The sequence below is a fragment of the Harpia harpyja genome, chromosome 9 (genome assembly GCF_026419915.1).
Source record: "Harpia harpyja isolate bHarHar1 chromosome 9, bHarHar1 primary haplotype, whole genome shotgun sequence".
NCBI classification, from domain to species: Eukaryota; Metazoa; Chordata; class Aves; order Accipitriformes; family Accipitridae; genus Harpia; species Harpia harpyja.
In genome coordinates this window covers 8,850,645-8,877,921 of record NC_068948.1, presented here as the reverse complement: position 1 = coordinate 8,877,921, position 27,277 = coordinate 8,850,645, and the positions used below count along the sequence as shown (strand labels likewise).

The 27,277-nt window shown below is 38.1% G+C and overlaps 1 protein-coding gene across 2 annotated transcripts in view; it reads left to right on the top strand.

Moving 5' to 3' along the window:
* Positions 1–3,881: 3,881 nt before the first annotated feature.
* CDH8 (cadherin 8) overlaps positions 3,882–27,277 on the top strand; it is a 150,711-nt gene continuing 127,315 nt past the window's right edge. For both annotated transcript variants that reach the window (XR_008236710.1, XM_052797399.1), the window contains exons 1-2: positions 3,882–4,335; positions 19,108–19,552. Coding sequence is in view for 1 of the 2 variants with exons in the window: in XM_052797399.1 (XP_052653359.1) it covers positions 19,301–19,552 (252 nt within the window). In the remaining variant the exon portion in view is untranslated. The remainder of the gene's footprint in view (positions 4,336–19,107; positions 19,553–27,277) is intronic.

The window sequence follows — 27,277 nt, the reverse complement described above, 5'->3', positions numbered from 1 at the left end:
GGTAATCCCTGTAAGCAAAAGTAGCTTGCAATAAAGTCATTTATCTTGATCAAGTAATTCACACTGGACTCATTAACCTCAGGTAATTTTGGATCAGGCCTTATATTGTGCATTAAAACCTGAAATCAGCCACTGATACTTTGAGGGAAATACCTCATTACTAGGTGATCTGATAGAATAAAATCTGAATATGAGGAATTAACACAGTGGTTTCTTTTCCAGGCAGTGCTTCCCTTTCTTCCCCACCCCTTTCAAGTTCCTGACTTTTGCATTGTTATTTAAATGAGATGATGCTGAACATTTACATCAGCAGTAGCCCTTTTAAGACTGTGTTGTGACTGAGTTGCCTGGTAAGAGCTCATTTCAAGTCACTTCTGTTGAATAAGCAGTAAGGTCTAAATTCTCTGTCTTCAGAAAACAGTTTACTGCACTGCTTTGCAATGCTGAGGAACAAAGAATTATATGATAATCAACAACTGTTTTCACAAAAATATAGAAGGGTGAAAAGATGCTTGAATTTCATTATGCCACACATTTTTAGATGATAGACAGATATTTCCTGTCTGTATGTGAATGAGAAGTCACATTGGGGTTTTAATCCTTCTTACTCAAACGCAAAGTAATATAGAAGAAAATCTCCAGGTTCTCTTCCAAGCAGAGGTTAATTTTTCCTCCTGATCAGTCACAATCAGTCAAAAAAAAAAAAAACCAACACCAAAACCAAAAACCCAAAACAAAAAAAATCCAACCAAACAAAAAAACCAGAAACCAAAAAAACCCACAACAAAGACACACAAAAAAAAGGCCCCCCCAAAACAACCCTACGCACCACAAACCAATGCATTTTGTGAAGCTTCTGTATTTTTTTTTTTTCTGGCACAAAGATTTAATATTAAAAATTGAATTCCAGTTTGATCCAGGATGCATTCAGTCACATACATTTTGCAGATGATTTTTTTTTTTCTTCACTACAGTTATTAAACTAAAAATCTTGATCCTATTTCAATGGGAGTCAGAGCTGCTTTTTGCAGCAATGAAATGACCATTTAGGAGATAGAGGAAGTATCTTCCTCATAATACATATTTAAGATTTAAGAGGAAACAATTTTTAGCCAGCATACTCAGCCATGCCTGTGATATTGCGTGTGTGTGTGTGTGTATATATATCACTATGATAAATATCAGTAAATCATTTCATTTGGATAGGATGCAGGAAGTTGTAAATGTTCCTTTGCTCTTCCAAGATTATTTTTGAATTAAATATTAATCCATACACTTCTTCCTGTCAAGACTTACTCCATCATCTGAAAGGCTTTCCAGCAGGGGAATCCATGGGTGACATAATCCATTTTAACAAGACACTTACCACCCTCTCCTACAACAACTTGAGGATGAAAGAGCATAGCATTTGCCCCAGTAATTTCCAACTGCAAGAAAGGTCACATAGAACAAATGGCAAAAGTCAAAGGTTGAAATCAAAACAAAACCTAAACTTTTAAGCTGTACTTGCAGGTACAACCTCTACCATTAGCTTTCTTCCCACATACAACTGTAGTGCCTCTTTAAAGCACAGACACAAGGGATCGAACCCATTCTTATTAGTGAGAATTTTTATTCTAGGTTGCTTCCATCAGGTATTTTTAATAGAAATTAAAACAAGGTGTGCAACTACTTTTACTGAAGCAGTTTGAAAACAGTCATTAATTACCAGGAAGACAGGCTACATGTCTTCGTGTTTCCTTGTGACAGCATCTATATTCTCACTGTGTTGTTCAGTTGGTGGAAGGATGGGGGAGAAAAATACCCTTTGGAACAGTGGAACCCCAGGTAAAGAGAAGCCACGTTTCTGATGTTATCTATTGCACTGCAAAGTGTTTTGTATTTCCCTCAAGGCTCTCTGCCTGCTTCAAGTAGGTATTGTGTATTTTATATCCATCCTTCTCCAAGGAATCATCCCAGGCTCACAGCTTGGAAAGTAAATGTTTGGGCTGAGGGAAGCAAAGAAATAGTTAGATGTTTCTTCATTGCCCTTGAAAAATGTCAAATTTTGTGTACGTTTTGCTACATTCTGAGTTTGAGACTTTTCAGAATGAATATTTGTGCACAAAGAAATGCACCTGTTATCTGAAATAACTTGCATTTAGTTAAAGTGAAGCACATAAGAGCTCCAAATGCAGGTGTCTCATTCACTGTCTTATATGTGTGCATGCATACACAGTAGCAGCATGAAAAATAAGATTAACAATCATGAAACTAAATTATATGGTGTTCTTACTATAATGAGGAATACTAGGGTCCACTTTCTGTAATCCTAGAGAGATCTTTGGCAATGTAGTCATCTTATTTTTTGCTTAAGGTTAAAAGGTTTTCAGATTATATGAATGAGTTCAAGATGACCAGCCATTTAAAAATAAAGTTGAGCAATGAAGCAGCTTTAATAACACAGAACCACACTGAATGCTGATCTGAAACACAACATAAAACAGGCCCAGGAAAGTTGGAAAACAAGGATGGAACTGAGTGCGCTTAAGCTTCTACAACAGTACTAGTTAAGTGTTGAATCAGTCCTCCATTTTAAGTCGTTGTCTATACCTGACCATGTCTATACCTTGTGCTCCTAGTGCAATACTGACCCCTTCTCTATCGGTAAAAATTAAACTTGGGGAAAAAATATAAAGGTGGTGGTAACATTTGGAGCTATGATGCATGTAATTATTAAATATAATACATTTAATCTGCTAACAGGTAATACATGCAGCATAAAAAGGAAGAAAACTCATAAACTCGATTGATAAAGAAGGTGGGCAAAGGGGTCACTTTGACCTCTGGCAGGGCACTGGCGTTCCTCAGCCCTCCGCAGGGATGCTTTGCTGTCAGCCCTGCCGGGACCCGTGCTGAGCCCTCAGAAGGGATGAGCAACCTTCAGCTCTGTAAAGTCAAAGGCAGTTGAGGATCCTCAATGCTTAGGGTCCCTCAGCCTCTTTCCAGCTCTTCGCAAGCGCCGGGGCTGTGCAGTGTACCAGCGCTGTCACTCACAAAGAGGATGTGGGAACTGGGCGATGGTCAACAACTTACTGTACCGTGGCTGCCCTTCAGCCATCTCTTGCTCTGTGGAGGTCTTGGCTCCGTCCTGCGTTTAGGCTGCTTCAGGCTCCTGCTTATAATTTGATTGCCACCCTTGGCTTTAAAACAGTACAGGAGAGAATTTAAACGCCTGCAGTTCTTTAGGGTTTGTTGGGAAGAGGGTTTTTAGAGGATGCCCTCCCCGTCCCCGGAGCGTCCGGCTCTCTCTCCCGCGGCGTCTGTCACGGAGACGAACAACCGCCGCCTGCCCCTCCCGCCCGCTCCTCACCCCTCCGCAGCCCTCTCCGGGCTCCTGCCTCCCTCCGCGGCCCGCCGCCCTCCCCGCGCCGCAACCCCCCCGATCCCGACCCGCCGTGTCCGCTGCCCGTCTCCCGGCGGCCCCGGCCTCCCCTGGGTGGCGGGAATCGCCTCAGAGGACGGGGGGGGGGGGGGGCCCTTCTCGCCCGCCGCCTCTGCCCCCGCGGCGCTTCGCCGCCGCTGTTTCTCCCTCCCGCTGCCCGTCTGCCGGCGCTCCGGGCACGTCCCGGCCCTGCCGTGCCGCTCCGCCGCCCGGGCCCCGGCGGGCGCCTCCCCGGTGGCCCCCGCGCCTCAGAGCCCGGCCTCCCCCCCCTTCCCGCCCCGCTCGGCGGGTGCCGCCTCGGCGCCCGCCCCCGCGCCCTTCCCGCCCGGCCTGAGGGAAATGCCCCGGCTCGGAGTTGGCGGTGCGGGCGGCTCCGGGGAACGAGTGGCTCCACGGTTTGTGGAAAAGTTGTGTGCTTACCGGGTTAAAGGCGGGGTAGGGGGGTGCGAAGGAGAGGGAGGGGGGGAAAAAACCACCACCCAAAACTGCTTACATGAATTTCCAAGCGCTAGACCTGCCTCCAAGATCAGCCCAATAAGAGCTGTCAGGGGAGGCTCCCAGTTCACTTTTCCACATCACTTCACAGTTACATTTGGCAGGCAGGCACGTTGGAGCGCTCAGACCCGGAATTAGTGGATTTATTTGGAATATCCCTGCTTTCCTGGAGACGTGCTGCTGCCGCTGGCTTGTGCGAAGGGAGAAATTAATAACTGCACTTTAGCATGCAGGCACAGAAACCTGAGAAGCTAAGTAACCGGCATCTCCTCCAGCATCAGCAGCCTCCAAAAGCATGAAAAGAAAATCTGGAGAACCCTGCCTGTTCACAGGGACTGGCTAATGTTTTTTACCTCACCCTTTCAATCCATGCGTGAAGTGGCTGTCAGCAAGCGGTTTCGTTGGTCCTTGAAAGAGTGAGTATTCATTTTATTAATATTATTTATGTCTCACTGGGAGAGGGCTGTCTCTCTGTAGATTTCTTTTTGACTTAGTGTCTGTGTTCTTGCAAGGTGCACTGTGTGAGTGCCTTCCTCGTTAATAGGTACGGTATTAGGCTGAACTGTAGTGGCTCATTAAGTCCGATGTTTTGAAATTCCTGATAATGAAAATGTCATGGGATTATAGTTAGGATTTTTTTTGGGGGGGGGGTTTATTCCCTTGGGAGGAGGAGTGGTGGCGGTGTGGCTATTTCTCCTCCTGTTTTGTTTTTTGGGGAGGGTTGTTTTTTTTTTCCTTCCCTTCTCCCCCCCTGTTTTAAAGGATCAGGAGGTCTTTGGATCACAGAGGGTTGCTTCCAAGGCTGGAGAACCCATTTCTTCTCCTTGTTTTCTTATTTAGTACAATAAATCTCTGGGCTATTTCACTGTGTTGAGTAGATGCAGGGCTGCATTCATGCATTGAAATAGATTGCAGTTTTCGTGCTGAGAATAAAAATCACCCACCAGCCAGATATGTAAATGAGGGAGGAGGAGGCTGGAAGAACGGGGGGGGGGGGTGGTGGAAATCCCCCTGATTTATCACCATCCCTCCCTCCCCCCAAAGCTTTGTACCCCCTAGGTAAATAAATAGGAATAGTATGATAGCTTCCTTTCCTACTTTCAGAGAGGAAAGCATCCCAGAAATACTGCTCTTGCTCTTAAAAGCTGAGATGGGAATGAATCTTTAGCTATAACTAGCCAGGAGTCATCCCTGTCCCACAAGTTGTTTTCCTTCCCTTTCTTTGGTTGACTAAACAGATAATGTACCCAGCTGAAACTTCAGACAGGGAGAAAGCCCCTTAGCTCCAGTCACTCATTAGTTGCATCACTGCTAAGGCTCCCAGAGAAGAAATGCAGGAGTCTGTCGACCCCTGAAGCTGGCTGTTTCACTAAACGCTTCATCTTCTCTTTGAGGAAGGCAGAGGAGTAACACATCCTTACATTCAGTTTGGCTGTAATATCTGCTGGGTAGCAGCATCCCAATCGGGAGCCCTGAGCTGTCAGACAGCATCCCTGCTAGACAGTATCAGACCTGTATACGGTGCTTGGCTGGGGAGCCTGGGAGGCACTGCAAAGCTTCAGTACAGAAAGCCTATGGCAGTTTCTATGTGGTTATTATAGAAGAGATTAATTCAAATCCTTATTTAGACACTGCCTACCGCCATGAAGGTGACACCACTTAACATAGGCAGGAATTCCTTTGTGGTTCATTGCTGTTCAGTCATGTCTTGAATCTGTCTCAATTCAAACAGTTTGCATTTAACACCAGACTAAATAGAGTGGAATCAATCCAACCTGGCATATAACGGCATTACACAAACCTGCTCGTGTTGCCAACAGGTATCAAACTCTATACCCTCACTTCTCCCTCCCTCTTCCTCTCCTGTAGGCAGGCAGAAACACACATACTCTGTTTCATGCAAACGAGTCTGTCTTTCTTCTGAAGGTAGGAATAAATACTTGTCCAACTTTCATAAAGGCTGATACTTCTAAACAGCCAACTTGATCGCATAAATGGCTCACCATTTGTGTCTCTGGGTGTCACAGCCAGATATTTTTGGGCGGTGCTGATTGTAAGAAATCAAATAACGTTAACTGTTTATTGTTTCAAATCTACCATGTTAGTGCTTAATAGAAGGGAAGCCAACAGCTGCTCACTTCAGTTTCAATTAAAGAATAGAGCTGATAACTACCAAAGCTATAGATAAAGAATCCTCTTAACTTCACTCATCCTCTTGTGGAAATTCTTCAAGAGTTTCTCTGCTTTAAGAATAAAGAGAAATATGCAGTACTTTTGTATGAATGATATTCCTCCTCTACGTTCAATACTAGACTGTTACGAACAAGAAGAGACTTCATAATAGGCTTCTCAGTAAATATAAGTAAATAATAAATACATTCAGAAGACTGAAAAATTACCCTAGTGTATGTTTTACCCTTTTTAAATAAAATAATAAAGTAGCTAGAAGAAGTTAGTATTTTGCATACCTGTGAAATTATCAAATTCCACACCCATAAAATGTGGTAACATCAAAACCCAAAAGGTCTCTGGAGTGTCACCTCCCAGCTTAATTGTATGAATGTTTGTGACAGAAAAACCCTAAGAAGGGAAGTGATTATTATGTGGTATTCTGGTCTAAGGTTTTCATTCATTTAGCCTTATTGTTCTACCTTGCTGCATACAGAATGAGCACAGCTTTCTAATAGCTTCCTCCTAGGCTTGCTATTTATTAACTCTCCCTCCTTTTTTAAAAACTTGCATCCTGACTATAAAGAACTTTGATTTTCGTGCCCAGTTGTAAGCTGAGGGCCTTCAGTGTCCTCGGAGATTGAAGTAGTTCATGAAAGTTGGTTCTTGAGTTATACAGGTGAGCAATTTGTTAACTGAGCAGGCTGCTAGCCAAGAAACTAACTTTGGATATTTTCTTCAATATTAAAAAAAAAATCAATAAGAAGTACGTGTGCCTGCTTAACAAACGCAACTGGTTTTAATAAGTATCCCTGTATAGGACATCTACTTCTTTTACACCATTCATTTAAATTAAAAAAAAAAAAAAAGTTTTCATCTCTGTAAGATGAGGTAGAATCCTCTTTCGACAAAGTCGCTCAGTGCTTTTTCAATATACTTTAGTTATTCCCGTCAGCTCCTGCTACTGAAGTCCAAAACAGAGTTGTAAAGGGGGAAGTAGTCCCCCAATCAGATTTAAATTTACTTTCTTTGTCATTTGTAATCTTTAGAATTTTCCCAATAATATTGCACCTTTACCAAATAAAGTAATTGATCCCTGGACACTTTATTTGTATCACTATTAACTTATGCTGCATCATCTTCTCTACAAAAAAATATACTTGTACTCCCTTCTTCAGGATACAGAGCTTTACAAGTAAGAACGCGCAATCAGCCACGGATATAGATTTAGGTCTATTACCCCTTGAAGAGCTTCCTGAATTTTATTTCTATTTCTTCTTGCACAGTCGCAGATTTCATCTTTTAAAATCTTCATTTCAGAAGACCTAAGAGCCCTACAGACTTTAGCTGGCACTTTTTCAGCCAAATTAGGAGCCTGGAACCCACCCACCTGACCCTTGATATAGACAGATAATTTCATTTTCAAAGCTTCAGAGACTTTAAAGGGGAAAAAATACTGACCTCCTAAGTTTATGAACAAGAAAGAAATGTGAACGTGTACTTCAAGCTCTTGCTCCTGCATACCCCTAAGTGATGATTATGCATACTCTGTAACAGAAAGCAACTGCTGTAGCTTATGCTACATAGTATAAACAGGTATTTTTATAGCCTATCTAATACCATAACATACTGTATATTTTAGCAGCATTCCTTTTCTATTCCATTTTCCATTTTGATATTGATAAAGCTTGACCTTTTGCATTTACCATTAATATTGACAATTGTATGCTTACAGTATACGCTATAGTTGTATCATAAGAGTCTTGCAACTATGAGTTTAAAATAATACAAACTAAATTCTTTCAGTGGGAGGGAAATGCGAAGGCATTTTGAGCTTGGAACATTTTAAGCATCGTTGCTACCATAAGATCGCATCAATAGAATTAAATTAGATGATGGAAACTCAACATTTTCCTTAGTGTTGTTGCCATAGAAAAGGTGGCTCACTTCATAGCTTTCTGAACATAACTATTTGAGCAGTAGGTAGACATAGAACAAAATAAAGTCCAATAGTCCAATTTGAGATTTCAAATATGTATGTGTGTGTATGTGTATATAGATATATCCCCCCCCCTCGCCCAGATAGAGCCCTTTGTTCTGGAATCTGTTCAGCATGTTTCTCATTTTGTCAACCAAGTAAATAACATCAATGGAGTGACATTTCAACTATATTAATAAAATTTTGTTCCCCAAAAACATTGGGTACTGATGGTATCTGACGTGCTAGGTGGAAGCTGAAAAGGAAAGATGATTTCTGAACCAGTTCAGTTACCAACAGATAGAGTTTAAAGCATCTGACTCCAGGCAAGAGACTGATTTCTGGCTGCTTTAGTCATGAGAGTAGTCTTTATCTATGAGTTGCAATGATAATGCTCATAGAATTGGTTTTCTAAGGTGTTGAGCATGATGTGTCTTGTGAAAATCATTTGAAATTGAGAATGATCAGCACCTTGGCTTGGATTTGAAATGAGTAATGTCAACCAGTCCTAGATCTGAGTAAGTGAAACCTTCCATGAGAAGTGTCTACTGTACCCTGCCTATGTCAGAGACAAGCTCAGAAATGTGTTTCTCAGTGTGTCTTGCTTAGGTCTTTGCAAGTGGATGTGGGAGTTCGATACATCATGAAAGCAGTCAGTCTTGGCAGTCATTAGCTCACAGTTTCAACTCTCTAATTTGGTGTACGTTTGGTTGAAGTAGCTTACTCCTGGGAAGCAATGCTCAGCCTAATTTGAGGATCTTGGGTAACTATTTAAATCCATTTCCTTTGCAGTCACTGATTATCATAATCATATATGTGTATATATTTTATATTTTTATGGGGTTTTAATATATATATATAAAAATCATTATATCAAAGCCCCTAAATACTGTTGCAAATGGACTGTATGCATTCAGAGGTAGTGCACTTCATTAGTTGAGTTTTGCAACTGAGCAACACTTTAGATGTGAACCTCTCATAGATTAAATGTAACAGCTATGATTGCCTTTTAAGTAACAGATCATCAGTATTTAATTCTTAATGTTGCAGAAGTTTAGATTGAGTTCTGTATTCTAGTCTGTGGGCTTTATTTTTTGTGCATTTCCAAAAGTTAGATTAAAACAAACAAACAAATAAATGAGAAAAAAAAAAAACCCCACCACCAAAACAAAAACCTCAACTTAGCAACTACAAAAGTAGTAAGTTCATGTTGGAAGACCTTAATTCTTTCCAAACAACTCATTTAAGTTGACAGTAAAACTGCCATCAGATTCAATGAGGCAAAATTAAAGACCTTCACTTCTAATTTTGTATGGTTCAGAAAGAAAGATTTGAGTAGGTTTACTGGCGCAGTACTGTATGTAGTTAGAAAAGTCCAGTTATGTTCACATTTTTCCTTTTTCAAGATTTTTTTTTTTTATGTACACACCTATTTATGTATATGGCTGGATAGTTTATATAGCTTTCACTAAATCATCATGACCAGTCATAATTTTATATTCTTAGTTTAGTCAGAATACATGCCAGGAAAACTTGTGAGTTTTTCCTTAATTATTGTTTTGTTTAATTATGTAGCGAATACCTAATATTCTTTAAAGAAAACCAATGAAAATGAAAGCTCTGTTGTATATCCAAAAACGACTGAAAAAGAAGCCCATAAAGCAAGATATTTATGTTCTCCATTAATATTTAAACAATTTTTAGCAAGTACAGGATAAGCACATCCCAGCTGCTGAAACTCTCATGATAAACGATGCCGTAGGCAGAGCATGGTTAACACCCAATTCTCAGTCGCAGGCCAATCTGTTTTGCCTTTTTATGAGCTCTATTCAAGTTGTGCACAACTTGCCCCCCCCCCCCCCCCCTTAAAAGTGATATAGGTCTTCAAATTATGTAATACACCCTTGTAAAAATGAGCGTCAGTCTGAGAGATGAGGCTGGCATGAGCTGAAGCTATTAAATCTATATGTAATGCAGTTCTATTTTAGTCAAAGGAAAATCACTTTAATCAGTGGACTGTAGAGAATAAAAACGACTTCAGTTCATTTCTTCCTTTTACTATAGAATGAAAACAATGCAGATACAATTATTTTTGTCATGTTTAAGTTTCTGGACCACCTTGGTTGATCAAACAGATTTTGACGTTCTTCCCTCTCTGTTTTGAGCCTGCACCATGAGCTTCTCAGCACAACGGCGTGAGGTGAAGTAATGCTTTGACACACATCAGTGGAGTATCTGACTCCCGTAAACCTGAAAACAAATCTTTTTTCTTAGTATAAGAAGTGGAAAGGGAAGTTTGCAAATACCTTTTCTTCTACAGTAGATCTAAAATAGCTATATTGTCATTTTAACGCTTATTCTTTTGGTATCAGCTGTCATGAAAAAGAAATAAGCCACCCAAAAAATCCACAACAAAAAACCCCCCAACCCTAAAATGTAGATACTCATTTCGTTGGAGAGGAAATGCAATCAAACAAGTCATATTATTTCAATTGCAAACTGTGGAGCGCATACTGCCTCTTTGTCCTGTATCTGTACAACATGTAGCACAGTTGGATTCATGACTGGAATTCCTGAGCACTACACAATGCAGGTAATACCAAAGTAGAAAAAATAGTTTGGAAGTGCTAATAACACACTTGGTGGGGTTTTTAAATGCATTCTGGTTCTGTAAAGTAGTGAACACTTCTGGAAAGACTGACGGCTTTATATACAAAGCATCAGAGACTTGGCAGCTTTAAAGTTGGCCCGTGTTGTTTTTACTGTTGAAGAGTAACAAAAATGTCCCCAATAAGAAATTTTGTTGATTTGGATAGAAGTTAAAGAAGAAGCATGACATCTCAGGGCCAGGATACTCTTTTGTTTTTTTTTTTAAAAAAAAGGATTTCCTGTAAATATTTGCCAAAAAAGTATAAAAAATATTTAGGTAGCCACTAACATAAAATAGACTTTGTAGGTATGATAAAGTATCATGTTTAAGCAATCACAGAATAACAGACAATTTGTTACAATATGTTACTTTGATTAAAGTAGATATATTTCAATGTAATGTACATGTCATTTTCTCTTTATCCCAAAGCATTAGTCAAGTTGTGTAATGACCTATGTCCTTTAGCAGCCTCATCTCTACCTCAGAACACCAGTCACGGTGTTTCCTAGTTAAAGCAAAAGAGTAAGGAAATTAAGGAAGATGAATTTATCTTAGAAAAGCTTTTCTAACCCTTCCTTTGCCTCTGAAACAGACCCCTAAAATGGAAGTAACCAGCTTTTGCTAATAATAATCTTATAGATAGATGAATAAATTACCCAATAAATATTAAAGGTCTAAATAGTGAAGAAACTGTTGCATTTCCATACCTGCCTGTGTATTTCTGCATGTCTGTGTTTCCTTCCTCAGCGCAAGTTTATGGATTTCATTAGCTATATGCCTGATGCAGACTGACAAAAACTGTGCTTAAAACAATCCCTTAGCATTTGACACAAGCTTAGGAATGCAATAACTTAAAGTACTGTTCAGATGTCTTTAACTATAAAAAGGAACAATGTATGACTAAGCTTAAAAAATCAAGTGGCATATCTTTGCACACTGAATCACTCTGTGCATTTTTGTGTAGGACAGAACAGCTAAGACCAAAAGAAAGGGAAAGGTAGTGTCTGTTACTGTTGTTGCTGAAATAAGTAATTCTTTAGATAACTGCCTTTGGTTCTCTAAGCAGCCATAAGCAAATTGCCACACATAATATATCAAAATAAACCTGGACAATTGATTTGTACTTGTATTGGCAGGATCCTCTCCTGCTCATCTCTGACAGCACAAAGTATACTTCAAGTGTATGTCACCCTGCTGCTATAGCAGAGTTAGCATAACATTTCCCATCTCATTTTCCTTCCTTTGAAATTTCAGGTGCTTGGCCAAAGGAAAGGATGTGTGGATAATGCTTTTCTATGTTACAGTTAACTCCAGGTGACGTAACAGTCCCTTAAAATCACTGTTAGTCAGTGAAATTTAGAGCAGCTACAAAGTACAATTATGATTTGAGGCAATGTCTGCAACATGCATGGCCCAGAATCTGGCTGCTGGCTCGCTGCCATTTTCAGCCCCTCTCCACTGTGTGGTGGTGTGTACTGCTCGTGGTCAGGATCACTGGGAGTTCCCCTCCTGACAGACTGTTCTCAGAACAGCACATCTGACTGCTGCCTGGCTGCAGCTGAGATGGTGGGAGACATTTCCATCCCTAAAATCTGCCAGCATCAATGAACAGAGCTACATCAGATTGCCATAGTCACATACTAGTAGTCCATCAGAGTTTTACTGAAGTAGTTTCATTGTCCCTAATTGCTTGTTCTCTTCTCTTTTCCAGAAGTTATCCTCCAGTTTTGTTGATTCAACTATTTGTCTGACTGCTCTCTAAAGCGTATAGTCAAACTTCATATGCTCTTTGGCAGCACAGCTGTTTTCAAAACTTTCTGTTGTTGTCCTGTAGTTTATGGACTCTTCAGCTGTGCAATGATCTGGGTTATAAACTTGAAGGAAAAGACTTCCTGAAACAGAGGGTTGCAATTGTTTTTAAACCCACATTTCACTGATCTGGCTTACAAATAGCACATCTGCAGTGAAGAAAGGAATGGGAATGGAGAAGAATTATTGGAAACATGCAGCTGGCATGTTGCAGGGTGGGGGCAAGAACCTCTTAAATTAAAATTGCTCTTGGTGGAAGAATAGCATGAGCAATGACCTAACCCAGCTCTGCCAAAATGATTTGGTTTAAAAAACACCTTACTATTAAAAGCATTTAAGTTAACAAGATCAGTTTGACAGAACTGGGTTAGGGAGTGACTACGTATACAGTTATGCTGGCAGATAAAAGAGGCAGTAAAGTCTAGCCAGGGCATGCAAGTGACACTTTGCAGTGGGCACTGCAAGCATGATATGAGCTACTGCCATAGTAGCATGTCTGATTACAGCCTCAGTCCCTCCTCATCTTGCAGTGAAGCGGAGAATTGCTTTTTAATTTTAATTTTTGGGGGGTATGTGAGTAATCTTTACACAAATGAGTAATCTCCTGAAGAACAGTAGTTATTATTTATGGCAAGAAATACTCGCTCCTTTGCAGCGGAAACATGAGAATGATGCCTTATCCAAGGTAGTTTAAAGTCCAGTTCAGGTACAATGTAACTGATATGTCCTGGAAACAGAATGAGTATGTAGAAAAGTTATGTGGGCAAGGATGACATAGTTATTTGTTGGTTGGTTATGGTGTCTTGATCTGTTCTGATGGACTTTGGTTTTGTTCTGCTTTAATGGCAAATTAAAATCCTTACCATAGTTCTCTTTTATAATTCTTACTAGAATTATTCCTACAAGTGAGACTGGAGTGCTAAGGCCTTATGTTTTTACTGTTGAAAACTTAAGGCTCTATTGTGCTGCCAAAAGATGATCAATGAAGGAAAGATAATTGTACTTCCCACGGTGGGAAGGCTTTGCATCACGTTGCTGCTATTGATGGAAAAGGATCCTGTCTGAATCCTTGAGAAATGGGTCTAGGAAGCATAAGTGGTAGTGTAGCCAATAACTGCAGTAGTAAAAGTAAACCTAAAGAGCTTAAGGAACAGGAAGAACAGTGTGAAGTCAAAAAAAACCCCAAAAGATACCCTAGCTACTGTGGGGACAAAAAAACTGCAGGGAGAGAAATGGCCAGAGGTAAAAAAAAAAATAGTAATTTGAACAATAACAAGGAATTTGCTTGGATGTTAACAAAGGAAACACTAAAAGGTACAAAATACCTATACCTGTGTACAGGCTGTCAAAATGGACCCCAATTTTGCAGACCTATTGACAGGGGAAACACAATTCCTGATCATGAGCTGTGGAAAACCTGTGATAGTGTAAGGAGAAACTCATTGTTGCTTAATGAATTTCAGATAAAGGAAGTCACAGGGTGTAAATTTTTTGTCAAGGACACCTGATTAACCTTCCTATTTTATTTTTGTAACCTATATTAAAACTGTTACCCACAGCTCTGTTTTGCAGGAATAAGAATCCTTATTTTGGGCAGAAATTAAATTAAATTCATTCTTCTGGACACGAGAGCCCACATGGGTTGGGTGGAATTTCGAGGCTCCAAAGGAAGCATGCAAAATGCACAGGCTATCTGCCTGCTGTCACACAGTGCTAGTTGGAACTCTCTAGGTGATCAGTAAATGAACGCCCCTCATCAATTATTCGAGGCTGCTTGTATTGTAATATGGATTTGCTTATATTGAATTAGCATTAAAGGTAGAGATTATGCATGAAGTTATCTAAAACTTTTTTACTAGAAGTCCATTGTCTTTAAGTATTGTTTACCTCCTCATGTTGTGGCAGTCTGATGTCAGTCTTCTGAATGCATACTTAAGGGGTCATTTAATGTACACAAAAAAAAAAAATCCTGAAAATTCTACCAAAAAAAAAATGCTTTAGGCAAAGATCACCAAATTTCGTCTGGCGTCTCTAGTGTAACTTATTTAAATAACCAGTATTTCATGGTTTTTTTACCTGAATAATACACCCTAATGAAATAGTGAGGTCAAAAGGCTTTGCTGTTGCATATCATCACTATGAAGGATAAGGTAAATGCAGAATGAAATAAGGAAAAAACCTTGTTGTGATTCTTAAGACAACACTCTGTATCTCTTATGTGAAGAAACGCTAGAGTGGCTCTAAAATCTTTTAAACTAAGATCATGGTGTAAATCATGCTTCTTTTTCAATAAGAAGTTTATCTATTAAACTACTTTAATTAACTTTTGTTAAAAAGATTAATAATCTACTGCATTCCAGTGTTCTCCTTTTAAAGCTACAGGATGATTCTAAAATTAGTTACATCAGAGACACTAGCCGTCATAAAGCTTTCCACCACTCATATACAAAATGAGAACTGTCATCAGTTAGTATACTACTATAACTAACTGCTGTCATACCTGGTTCTAACTTTAAGCAGGCAATTAACTCATACAAGTAATCTACATAGATTTTAGTTCCAAAAGAGATTGCAGTGTGTATTACATTAATTTCTAAAGTTGGTATGCTAGTTATGTTCTAGTGTTAGGTTATAAACTTCTACTTCATTGTAATTACTTTTTGTGTTGTACTTGTATAAAATTTAGGCACTCTATGGCCTAGAGTTGTACGAGTATTGCTCCAGGATGGATGTTGCTGTTAATAGAATAATATTTTTCTAAAAGTATATCAGCACATACCGTAAGTGGAAAACAAACCACTCAGCTTTATCTGTATTTCTCTATAGGTTGTGCATGGACAACCAAATTTATGAATACAGCCTTATGTTTTTGAAACATAGGACAGTTATCTGAATCTCTGCTACCTGACATAGTGTCACATTTTCTTTCCTCTCTTTGCTACATTAAAGAAATTCTTTATATTTTAAACATCACTTTCCACTCTCAGGGATGAAGGAAGAACTAAAGCTGTTTTGTCAACAGCTATGCTAGATTAGAGTTGTATCTATAGTTGTATATATCATACACTATACAAGGAAACCACTTAGAAGAGCAGTGAAGTTTTGTTAAAGATAACAGCCCAGGGCCATTTGAATATGTGGAAATTCAAAGCAAAAATTGTGCTTTTATCAACACCAACAAAATCTTTATGAGGCTGGAAACACACACTTTAAGGGCTGTGTGCTTGTCCTCTTTTGGTTGCTTAGCAAAAGGTAGTTCTGGCTTCACTGGAATAATTTTGCTGTCATTCTATACTCACTGCTTCTTTAGACCCTGGCATAATATAAGAAGGGAAAAGGCTACTGTGCCTCACCTGCTAGTCTTCCCTGATTGCCAGATCTCCCTTTACATGTAGCTTTTTAATATTGTTATAGTAGCCTGATTTAGTAGCCATATCAGTTTCTCCTACACATCTAATCCAGAGGATTATAATTTAACTGCCAGGCATTTCTTGATTTTCATATTAGCCTATATGAAAATTGCAGGGCCAAGTGTTTAATAATGCCTTCCATCAGCTCCCAACCAACGTGGTGTTCTGCTCCCAGGAATGGAGAAGAAAATTCATTTCCAAATTTGGTAAAGAAATTTGGGGACAGTACAATCTCCATGCATTGCACAAAGTAAATGCCACAATTCACTGATAGAGCAGTGAATCCCAATCAGAGTCTGTTTCTCAAATAAATCTCAAAAGGCTCCACCAGTCTAAGTTGAACTATAGAGAAATTTATCCAACTCTACTGTTGCACACTGATCATGCTGCCCTGCAGTACACTAATACATGAAAAAGCCCCGTCAGATTTTTTTCTTTACCCTGCACTGCCTAACACTTGCCTAACTTTCCTGTTGGTACTTGAGAATCTCGCAGTTTTGTGTTCATTGATCTTGTGTAACTACTCTTCACAGGCTTATTTCATTGAGTTGGGTTTATTGAAATGGTATGTGCATTACTAATATTTTTGGTGTGCTTTTGACTCTTGTTTGCCTTAAGGTATTGCTAAATAGGGAGCTATTGTGAGGATGGTCCAGCCACAGGGAATGTTATGCGTTAGTGCTAGTGGATAGGTCCTAAATTTGATTGAAGTGAAGAGTAACAGGCAGGAAGTCTGGGGGAGGAACTGAGGAGGAATGCACTGAAATGAGCTTAATGCTTGCCAAGGATTCAGAGTGGCAGTCTGAAAAACAAATATCCTGTTCTTTCTTCAGACAAAAATGTTTCTGTGAGCATCATATTGTTTTATCTCATTTATTTAATCTCTTTTAGAAGGCAGCCTGTGTAGATTAATTAGGAATTGTTTTCAAAAAGCTTCTTGAATATGAAAAGAAGTGCTTTATTATTATTTGGTCCTGTGAGTAAAAAGAACTATACTAATTTGTACTGGGAGAGTAAGAAAGTCAGTCATGGCCCACTTGGGTTCTTTTTGTAAGGCTTTCTTGGATAAAGAACGTACTATTCTGTTTCTGGTGGGCGTCTATTTCTGGGTCAAAAATCACTTGGTATATAAAAACTGAAAACTCAGCTACAGAAAAGGACTCTCAAGTTGCGTTTTCAGTTTATGCCCCCAGTTTTGAATTTAATCCTGGATATTGTTTGAAGATGATGCCTGTTACTCTGTTTTATAGTGGTTCTATTTCTCCTGTGTTTCGATTCTTGCTCCAATGAAGAAATCAGAAAAATCTGTCCCCTGGCAGACATGTGTACCCGCAAGTCCACTCACATATGTACAAGGATCCCATACAAACACACTTAACCACTTTAATTGAAAGTTTGGCTGTTTCTCTCTTTTGATACCTTCTACCACCAAACATGCCCCAGGAAATCTATCTTTTTAACATGTGCCACAAAGCAGCAGTAGTAACCTCCATTTAATTCCCTAGACAGTCAATTAGTCAATTAGACTGTTTGCTCCTCATCCTCTTCTGGGATTGAGAGAATGACGAGAGATTGAAGGCCTCTTTTACTTCCCTCATGTTTTTCCCAAAATTTCATTGCAAGAGCATAGTGTATTCTCCAACTTCTTTCTTTCCATGTCAGTCAGTGATGAGGCCTGTAAGCCACAGTTACTTCTGTAATGGATATTCACTTCATTCTTGATGCATTGTCAAAGCACTGCGCTATTAGCTTACCATTCTTCCATGCTACTTGAGATATTGAGTTTTAGTTTGATAACAACTCTTCTTCCCTTTTAACAAGACAAGTTGCTCACAGTTTCAGATTTTCATGCAACAGATTTCACAGTTGCTTTGGCAATTACTGAAGTTCAAAAAAAAAATTACTTTTTACATTGTTTGCTTTTAAAATAACAGCTGACTTTTACTGGTGTTGTTCATGTTTTCAGATATTCTCTTCCATGAGTGTGTATGAACCTAAAAAAAAGAAACAACTCCCACCCCGCCCAAAAACAAACAAACAAAACCCACCACCAAACCCCCAAGATTTTCATAGACATGCAACACTAGGAACTCATTTTAAAGTGGGGGGAAAAAAAAACAGCCTAGGACATAGTGTAAGCTTAAGAGTAGACATTTCTACCTATCTTGTATATAGTGGTTTCTTATGAGATTGATTGTTTGGATATGAATCAGTTAAAGAAAATATACCAGGAATCTTTTTACATAACTCCAGCCTTTTTAGAGTAGTTGTAATGCAGCCCTTCTCTCTGAGCCATGTCCCATCTATCTTTCGAAGTGATCCATGGCTGCATTTCAGGTTTTGCCAATCAGTGCAGCATTAGCAAGCCCTACTATGTTAACTTGCTTGTGCATTTCAAGGAATATTTACACTGAGATGAAACCTGATGTGGCCGCCTAATGGGTGGAAAGGGTGGGTGGGGAAAGAAGGACAAAATGCTCCTAAGTGTCCATCAAAGAAAATGTCTGAAATAAAACGTGACTCTGTTTTCTCTGAAAGTGAGAGAGGGACACTAAGAGTCCTGTAGTGCAGATATGCATAAATGAGCTTACTTAGGTTCTGGTAGTGGTCTGGTTTGGGGATCATGGATTTCACAGTGGACTTACCAGTCCTGTTCCTCTGCTGGCCTGTGACAGTTTTGCTGAGCTGTATGCTGCTGCAGCTAGATGATTACTAAAATGCGAATGTACTGCTGGAGCCTTGTACACTTATGAGAAGTAATTTTTTTTTTTTTCCTTGTGGAGGAAAAGAGAGTAAGTCTGTATGCAAGAACATTATTTTGTTTGACTTTTATTATTTGACATGCCAAGTATTTATAGTTGACTACATAAAAAGTACAGGCTAGCAAGAAGGCCAGGAGCTTCTTCAGACCCTAAGACAAACTGCAAGTAAAATGTTTTCCTGAGTGTGTGTAATCATTTATCTGGGTCTTCTCTCACTATTTCATGCAGTGAAGGAATTCACAGATCACTTTATTTATTTTTTTAATCCATTTAATAGGCACTAATATTATGTGCTGCAAATTTAAAACCTAATATGGTTTGTTTATGATGTAAAAGTAAATAAGATCTTTCTGAATGCTTTCCTAAGCTCTTTAGTCACTGATTTGACCTTTTTTTTTCCCCCCCACCAGGAATCTTTAATGACTGGAAAACTCAATGGATCATGTTTTTATAATCTAAGCTATTTTTACGTTGACTGTGCTGTACACATGGAGGAGCTGTAAGTAAATGTTCTGTACTGCATGATGAATTGGATTGCTACAGTCTGGAGGAAAGCAAAATAATAATTTCATTTCTGTGGTGATTTGCGTAGCTTGTGGTACAATGCCAGAAAGACTAACGGAAATGCTTATGGATACATGGACTCCATTAATAATATTATGGATTACTGTCCTTCCTTCCATTTATATGGCTCCAATGAATCAATCTCAAGTACTACCAAGTGGATCAAGTACAGGACTAAAAAGGCTAACTGAAGAACAAAGAGTTTTGAACCGTTCCAAGAGAGGTTGGGTTTGGAATCAAATGTTTGTATTAGAAGAATTTTCGGGACCTGAACCAATACTAGTTGGCCGGGTAAGGCAAGATTTGGTTTTTTCTCTTGAGTATGTAAATGTATAGCATGTGAAGGTCTTCAGTCATCTGGACTTTTCTAAGAAATTCAAATTTGAGGTGCTCTGTTACTCTGAAATTCTCTAATACCCATACCTTTGTGCTTTAAATTTACCTCATTTTAAGGATATGGTTTCCTGGTTAGCTAACCTGCTATTTACAACGAAATTATGCATATTCTATTTGCCAAAAATACACAAGCATGTGCACGTCCTCTCTTTAATATCATTAGTCACCACTCTTTGCTTCTGTCAGCTGAAGATTTTCACTAAAGCAGCTTTTTGTAATATGTTCCTATTTGTTCAAAATATGTTCCTATTCATTCGTTCAAAAAGGTTGTTACACCTATAGGCCATTTTTTATCTCCAGCCTGATTACACAGAAGTTATGCTCTGAGAATTTTTAAGAACAAAACAAAAAAGGGAAGTGTGGTATATACAGCAAATTACAAGGTACTAGTTTATAGGGAGGTTCTGATAAACACACATATGAAATAACATTATTGCCACAGATTTTGTAATTTACTTTCAAAGTTAGGAAGATAACACAAGGAAAATTATCATGTTTTTCTATGCGTCCTAGCTTGCCTGTTGCCTTAAACCTTTGATTGTTGCCATGCATTAGCTTATTCTGTAGCTCAGTGTATTACCCCCAGTCAGTGTTATCAGCCTTGCACTTTCCCTAAAAAGAGATCATGGGCCATCTGCATTCATCAGGAATGAATTATCTTTAGAATTATTCTTAGAAAAAAATTATCTGTTCCTAAATGCATGTTTGGCCTATAGCGAGCAGTTATAAATACCTTGATTGTTAATCACTAAAGTTCAGTTGTCTTTGAATAACCAGGTACATTATTGTCATATTACCTGGCTACTGAAATTGAGTTAAAAAAAAAAAAAAAAAATTCTAGAGAACAGAAATTATGGATATCAGTTAATTTCATGATAATTTTGGAAATTTTATTGGTAAATGAATAACATATAGTATAATATAGGGACTGTCAATATTATATCTATTGATAGCTGTCAATAGCTATATCTATTATTGAAGAGAACACAGATCAAGTGCATTCCTAAATTTTTCCTAGTAGCCACTTTCCAGTCAAAACTTAGGGTCAGAAGGTGTAATGAGCTTTATATCCAGTGACTCTTGAGCACTATGTTAATTTATACTTATATCAGGTATTATATATCTGTTCTCATTTGGTTTTCTGTGGTTAGCAACATCTCAATTTCAGAGAGATAGCGATATGCTTAATTCAGATCTTAAAATATTTTATCCAACCCATTCTTTTTAGAATATTTTGGTCAAGCTTTTAAATGATTTTGAGTTGCTTTTGAGTAGCTGGGGAGAATCCTGAGTTTGTACTTTGTAGTACTTTGATTTTCAGGGTATATCCAAGTCTTAATATTTCTACAATATTACGTTTTTTTGGTGGGCAAAATATCCTGAATTGTTGAAGTCATTAGTGAATGGAAGTTGGTGGGTTAAACTAAGCCGAACTAATAAAGACATTATCCCATCTTCTGCTGGCATTTTGAATAGAATTAGCTACCCTAAAATGCTGTGACAATCTATTTGTTGAGACTGCCTCATAATTAAAACACTCCATGATATAGATGGAAATGAGCAAAAAGTGAAATTTGCTCCCATAGGGAGAAATCCTTGGCTTATTCATGAAAATTGGCTTAAAATATTCTTGTAATTCTTGTCTGTATTTTTTCACTCTCTCCAGAAAAATCATCCATATTTCTGACTTGTAAACCTTAGGAAAGAAAAATAAGTACTATAGGTGCTTTCAAACTCTGCTGTAGTCAGTAGAAACAGAGGTACTCCACATCTTTCAGAGCTGCTCTTAATCCTTCCTGACTATAAAGCAGCAACTCCCTCAATTATAGTTCTTGACAATCCTTCCTTCCAAAACTCAAATGTGTACAGAATGTCACAAGCAAAATGCTCTCCTTCTCCATGAGTTGGGCTATGGTTTGTTCTCTGTGATGCTCATTGGTTTCTTATCTGTTGCAATTTAAAAATAACCTCCTTTTCAGAACTCACAGTAGATTTGCACTTACCTAGTTCCTCCTCATCTCTTTTTTTACTTATACTCTTCCTCCAACCTTTCAATTTTGCCCCCTGCCAACGGATTTGCACACTTGGGGTATCTCCTTCATTCTGTGGCTTTCTTTATCAACTATTTTTCTGTGTTATGACCAACCTTGATTTCCCCCACCCCCCACCCCAGACTTTGAATGAAGGGTGCTCTGTAAAATAAGATATAGTGAATTAATGTAGAGAGGCTTAATACTGTGGAAAGAATGATACCAAACGTGTGCCACCTGCCTGCTGCATTTTCTGGGCATAGATGTGCTTTTGTGCCATTATAGAGGTAGTGTTCCTTGTATGTGCTTTTTGTATGTTCAAAGTACTGGTATAATCTCTAAACAAATTTATTTTTTGACAGTTAATTGTTTCAAAGGAAACATTCTTGAAGCAAATCTAATTATGTAGGTTTTGGTTGCAGTTTTTGTCTCTTCCTACACTATTGTAGAGTACATGATACTTTTCATAGTCATGTATGGTTTGTACAAACATGTAATTAGGTGTTCTAGATAGTAAATACAAAAATAAGGTTTTGCACAAACAGAAATAATATATACACAACCAGAATTTGATGTATGTTCTCAAATATAGCTTTAAAGCCCACTGAAAATTCAGCTCTTAAGAACTGCTCAGAATAATGTTGATACTTAAATAATGTGTTTCATGTCAGTGGGTAGAAAGGCACTGAGCAGAAGCATTTGATTCTAATGGAATTGAAACGTATATCGGCAAAATAAAACTGAAAATTGAGGTTAATTATAATAAATATAACAAGAATGCAAATCACTTTCTAAAGAAAAGCCTGAATATAGAGTCTCTGCATTCATTCTGTTAGTTAAAAAGACCTCATAGCAAAGTTTCTGAAATACAGAGAAAGTTGAGCAAGACAGGATTTACAGAGAAACGTAGTATCATTTATTAGGCTGCTCAGTTTCTCCAGGAGAAACAGCTTCTAGGCATAAAGACCCTTCTTCAGAATTTTAAGTGTGGCAATACAACTGCACGCTCTTGAAAGGTGCTTGTTCATTGCCGTTCTGCATGAATATATATTAATAAATGCATTCCAAATGTATTTACTCTAATAAATGAAAGAATGTGTGGTGAGACTAATAGGGGGATTTAATGTGACTTCTTAAAGCATGGTGGTTTTCTTCAATGACTTGAGTAAAGGACAGGAGAAAATCTTATGCTTTCATTCTTGAACTTCTTACAACGAGTTTGAACAATAGGCACTTTTAATGTCAATTTTCGTCATTATATTCAGTAAGATCAAGCTCAAACAAAATAAGCTCCTCTACTTGAGTTCACACATCTGTAAAAAATGTACGAATACTTATCTCTTAGGGTGATTTCTGAATTTATGAGATTTCTCTATAAAATGCTACAAACATTCTAGTTTTTCTTTTTTTTGTCTGTATTAATATTGCTTTTATTTTGTCACATGGTATTGGAATATTCCATATTGTTTTGATCTGTACATGTAGAAATGTATATATGCATTTTGAGAAACCTACAAAGTAACCTTTTTCATGTTCGTATGACATACTTCAAATGAGTTTGGTTTTGTTCACAGCAGTACAATACAGAAAGATAGATTTACAAATACCCTTTCATACTTTATGTCGTCTTTTTTTTTTTTTTTTTTTGCTTCATCCATAGAAACAGGTACGTACTTTACAAAGCTACTGCATCTACTTTAGAAGACTCCATATACTGCATATTGCTGTCAGCAGTTTGCAGGCCTCCCAGTGGCTGACAACCTCATTCAAGTGTAGAGTGATATGTCTTGTGACACTGCATGCTGTCCCTGTGGACTTGATTAGTTAGATAGAACTTTTACTTGATATACACTGCTGCATTTTCTTAGTCTCCTCTGCATGCATTTACAGCACCATGGCAGATGTGCTGTGAAATCTGTGGTGTAGCAAATGCCACTGTTCTTTCACAGGAGACAGCCATCGAATTCACAATGAAATAGATAATGGAGTTAAAAAGCATTAGGAAACTAGGTTTTGGGTATATAATTGTAGCTCCTGTTTTATGGAACATGTGTTGTTTGTGATGTTTTCAATGGGATAGGACCTGGCTTAATGATGTTTTTAAGCAAAAACCTGGGATAGTTAATGTGTTAACAGTTGTCATTTATAAGTACAATGCAAGGAAAGAACAGATGAGGGAATGAGGGTGACAAAAGTTGTTTGTTTGTTTGTTTTTATTTCCCTGGCTTACCATTAAATGAATCAGCGGTTAGGTCCGGACACAAAAAACCACTAACGGTCAGTCAGATTGGTGCTGTTTCTGTGATGATACTCCTCTGGCAGTGCTCCCTGGTTTCTCCCAGAACCTTCCCCACACTTTTTTGAATGTACCTATTTCCAGTCCCAAATATATTGCATACTTTGCACAGTCTCTGTGATGAGAGATTTGTAAAATGAGCCAGGGAAGACCAGCACCCGTGTCATGTGCACAGCTGCTATGTCACATCTGTGGCATATGGTCAGTAGAAGAGCTGTGCTAGCTCATAAAAGCCTGGACAGGGGAGGAAACAAACCAGACTAAGTTACTGAGACTCCGGAAGAACGTGGCCAGGTCAACTCTTCAGTGTAGTGGAGTCTCAAGTAGACATTTTTTATCTGTGACTGTGGAATTTTTCTTCCTTGCTTCTGATTTACATGGTATGTGTCTTTTCACTCTGTTAAATGCAGATTTTTTTTGTATGGCTTGTAGGATGAGGGAGCTAAGCAACTTTTGCTTTTTAGAGCATTGGAGATTTTTCCCTTGGTGTATGGGGCTTAGGTTCAGGTCTTTAGAGGAGAAATAATTTTCCTGTAGGAGGAGCAGTAGAGAGGCATCATGTTTTCACAGTTAAGTGCTTCAGGCTGTGCTACTGTAAAAACCGAACCTGGAAATGCAGAGAGCACTTATAAATAGCTTCAAGCTGTATGTTCTACATTATACGTGCTTTATGTGATCTTTGATTTCATTGCCAACATACATTTTCTCTCTTAACAAGGAAATGGTAAAAACTTACTTGTTTGAAATTATAAATAGTTCTGTTGAAGTACAAGTGATACATATATGCCAGGTAAACAAGGTTTTAATTAACAAGTTCTTTCCATATGTTTTCCTTTTTATTCCTGCATTGAGCTTGTGATTATAATGGCTGCCTGAAAATACTGTTGTACTCAAGTGATACAAACCAGAAATGTATAAGGCTCTCTTTACTTTATGGATGAATTACATGTTGTTTCCCTGAATGGAAGAAATAATTGTGAAATATAGGTGTAGTATAGCCCTAGCATAGGTTTCATAGGATAAAACACTGTCCTACATTAATGCATTGTTAAAGTTTTCACAGTTAGAACAACAGAAATCAGAACACCGTATTATATAGATTCTCCTCTCTTCCTTCTAATATACACTTGTATGTTTTGCTATCTATGATTTAAATGCATGCCATAAAATATTCAATATCTGAAATGTTCCAAAGTCAACATAGCTTTCTGAGCCCTAGATTTTTGTTGTTGTTTTGCAACTGTAATTATACACTAATTTTCCTACTTATGTTTAATAAACTCTTAGAAGCTGAAATGTATCATTTATTTTGCTACTGTATACTTTATGGAAAATACTAATTCCCCCTGCCTTTTGTGTGCTTCTGAAGGAAAAGAGATGACAGTATACTTCATAGAATGCTCCAGTGTACATGGTCTAAATCAGCTTAGTAAGCATGAGTGTAAGTAGCTCTGAGAAAAACTCTTCTTAATTAAATGTTGCTGCAAAGACAATAAATATAGTATACAACATTTTATAGAAGCCTGATAAAAATAGTGGTTTTTAAACAAATATTCCTGAGTCTGCACAATTTTAATTTCTTTCTTTTTAACTAAGTACAAGTTCCAAGAAATTTCTTCTTGGAACATATAAATTTAAAAAAGGGCAGTTTGACTGAAGTGAGCCAACAGTGTCTACATTTTCTAATGCAGTGTAAAAATCATTTTACTGATTTCTCTTAGAGTTAACAAACAAAGACCTATCTTCAGACTCTAAAAATCTCATTTCTGTGTATTTCTGAGTAAGGTTGAATGCTTTCATGATCCCTCATCTCCAGTCTAGGGGCATGATATAAATACAATTTAAGCAGAGTCACAGGTTAAAACACTTATGTCAGCTAATACGACTGGACTGGTAATAACTTCAAAGACGCATTTGATCAGATGCCTCCTCTATTTCTGCCTCACGCTATTAAAGTAACAGAGTAAAGTGGCGGCACATACCAGTATGGGCCATTAATGTGGAAAGCGCTTAAAGGAATGCATTATAATGTCAAGTTATGAATCCTGCATACCGAAGGGTCAAGCTGCAAAACACCAGGCACCTTCTGAGCTATCTGTATTTTCTTTACTGAAGTGGAAACACCTCTGTGATGTAATTTCCATCTTAAGTTTTAGACTTCATAGGCAATAAGTGTAGAATAACTTCAAAGAGTTGGATTGGGTTTTGTTTGGGGTTTGTGTTTTGAAAAAAATAATGGTATATACCATGGACACGATTACACTGTGTGTGCTTAGGCATTTGGATCCCCTGATGTTACTTTAACATTATTCACTCAAATTTCCTTGTCATATTTTTCTAAAGCCACAAAGATTTCTAATCTTCTGGAAAAAAGTAGCTAATATTGAGAATTTTTTTGTTTGTAAAGAACTAGAAGCTTGTGTACTTTCGTTCAATATATTGATCTAAGCACTTTATCTTTCTCACAATTAATTGAAATGTTTTCCAAGTATGCATGCAAAATGCTGAAGTGACAGTATGAAAAATTAAGTAGAGCCTTCCACATGATATTCTGCAGATGCCCTATGATTGTTTAGTCTTTCCAACATAGCTTTAGTAAATGGTTTTCAATTTCTACCTGTAGGGCCCATCTCTGGTGCTGTCAGGATTCTTCAGTTCCAGTTGTCAATTTAACTACCAATTAGTGCCAATTGTGATGGTGGTTTTTTGCTAAAAGTTTGTCCTTTCTGAACTTGGCAAACATATTTCCCATAGGCCACTGAAAAGCTATCAGATAGTAGTGACTTCCCAAAAGTGACAGAACATGTTGCCTTTCGACCAGTAAAGTGAAAAGGTGTATTTATTGTTTTCAGGTCCTCATATGATGTTCCTCAATTTACCAAGGATTCATGTAATGAAGAATTAAAAATAATTTTCCATTAAAATGAGAAATGCTTTGGGACTAATTCCTTTAGTGTCTGCAGGCTTCCAGTAAGAGCTCTGGAGCTGAAGTGTGTGATACCTCATGAACTGAATTACATCTGAGAGAGGTTGGCTTTTTAGCTGCTGGAGAGTTCTGTATTTTTAGGATGTAATAAACACACATACACAGTAATCACAAGAAGAAATTAGTTTGCACGTAAAAAATAATGGGAGTTTGCATAAATTCTGTTTCTTAAAAGTTCTGGTTTAAAAGTTGGGGTTTTTTCCTATTCTAGTACAGTGAAAGAAAAAAAGGAAGGCATAGTGTGTTGTGCAACAGACCAAGGACTTCACAGCTGAGAGTCTTTTGTTTGGTTTTTGGTGGGTTTTTTT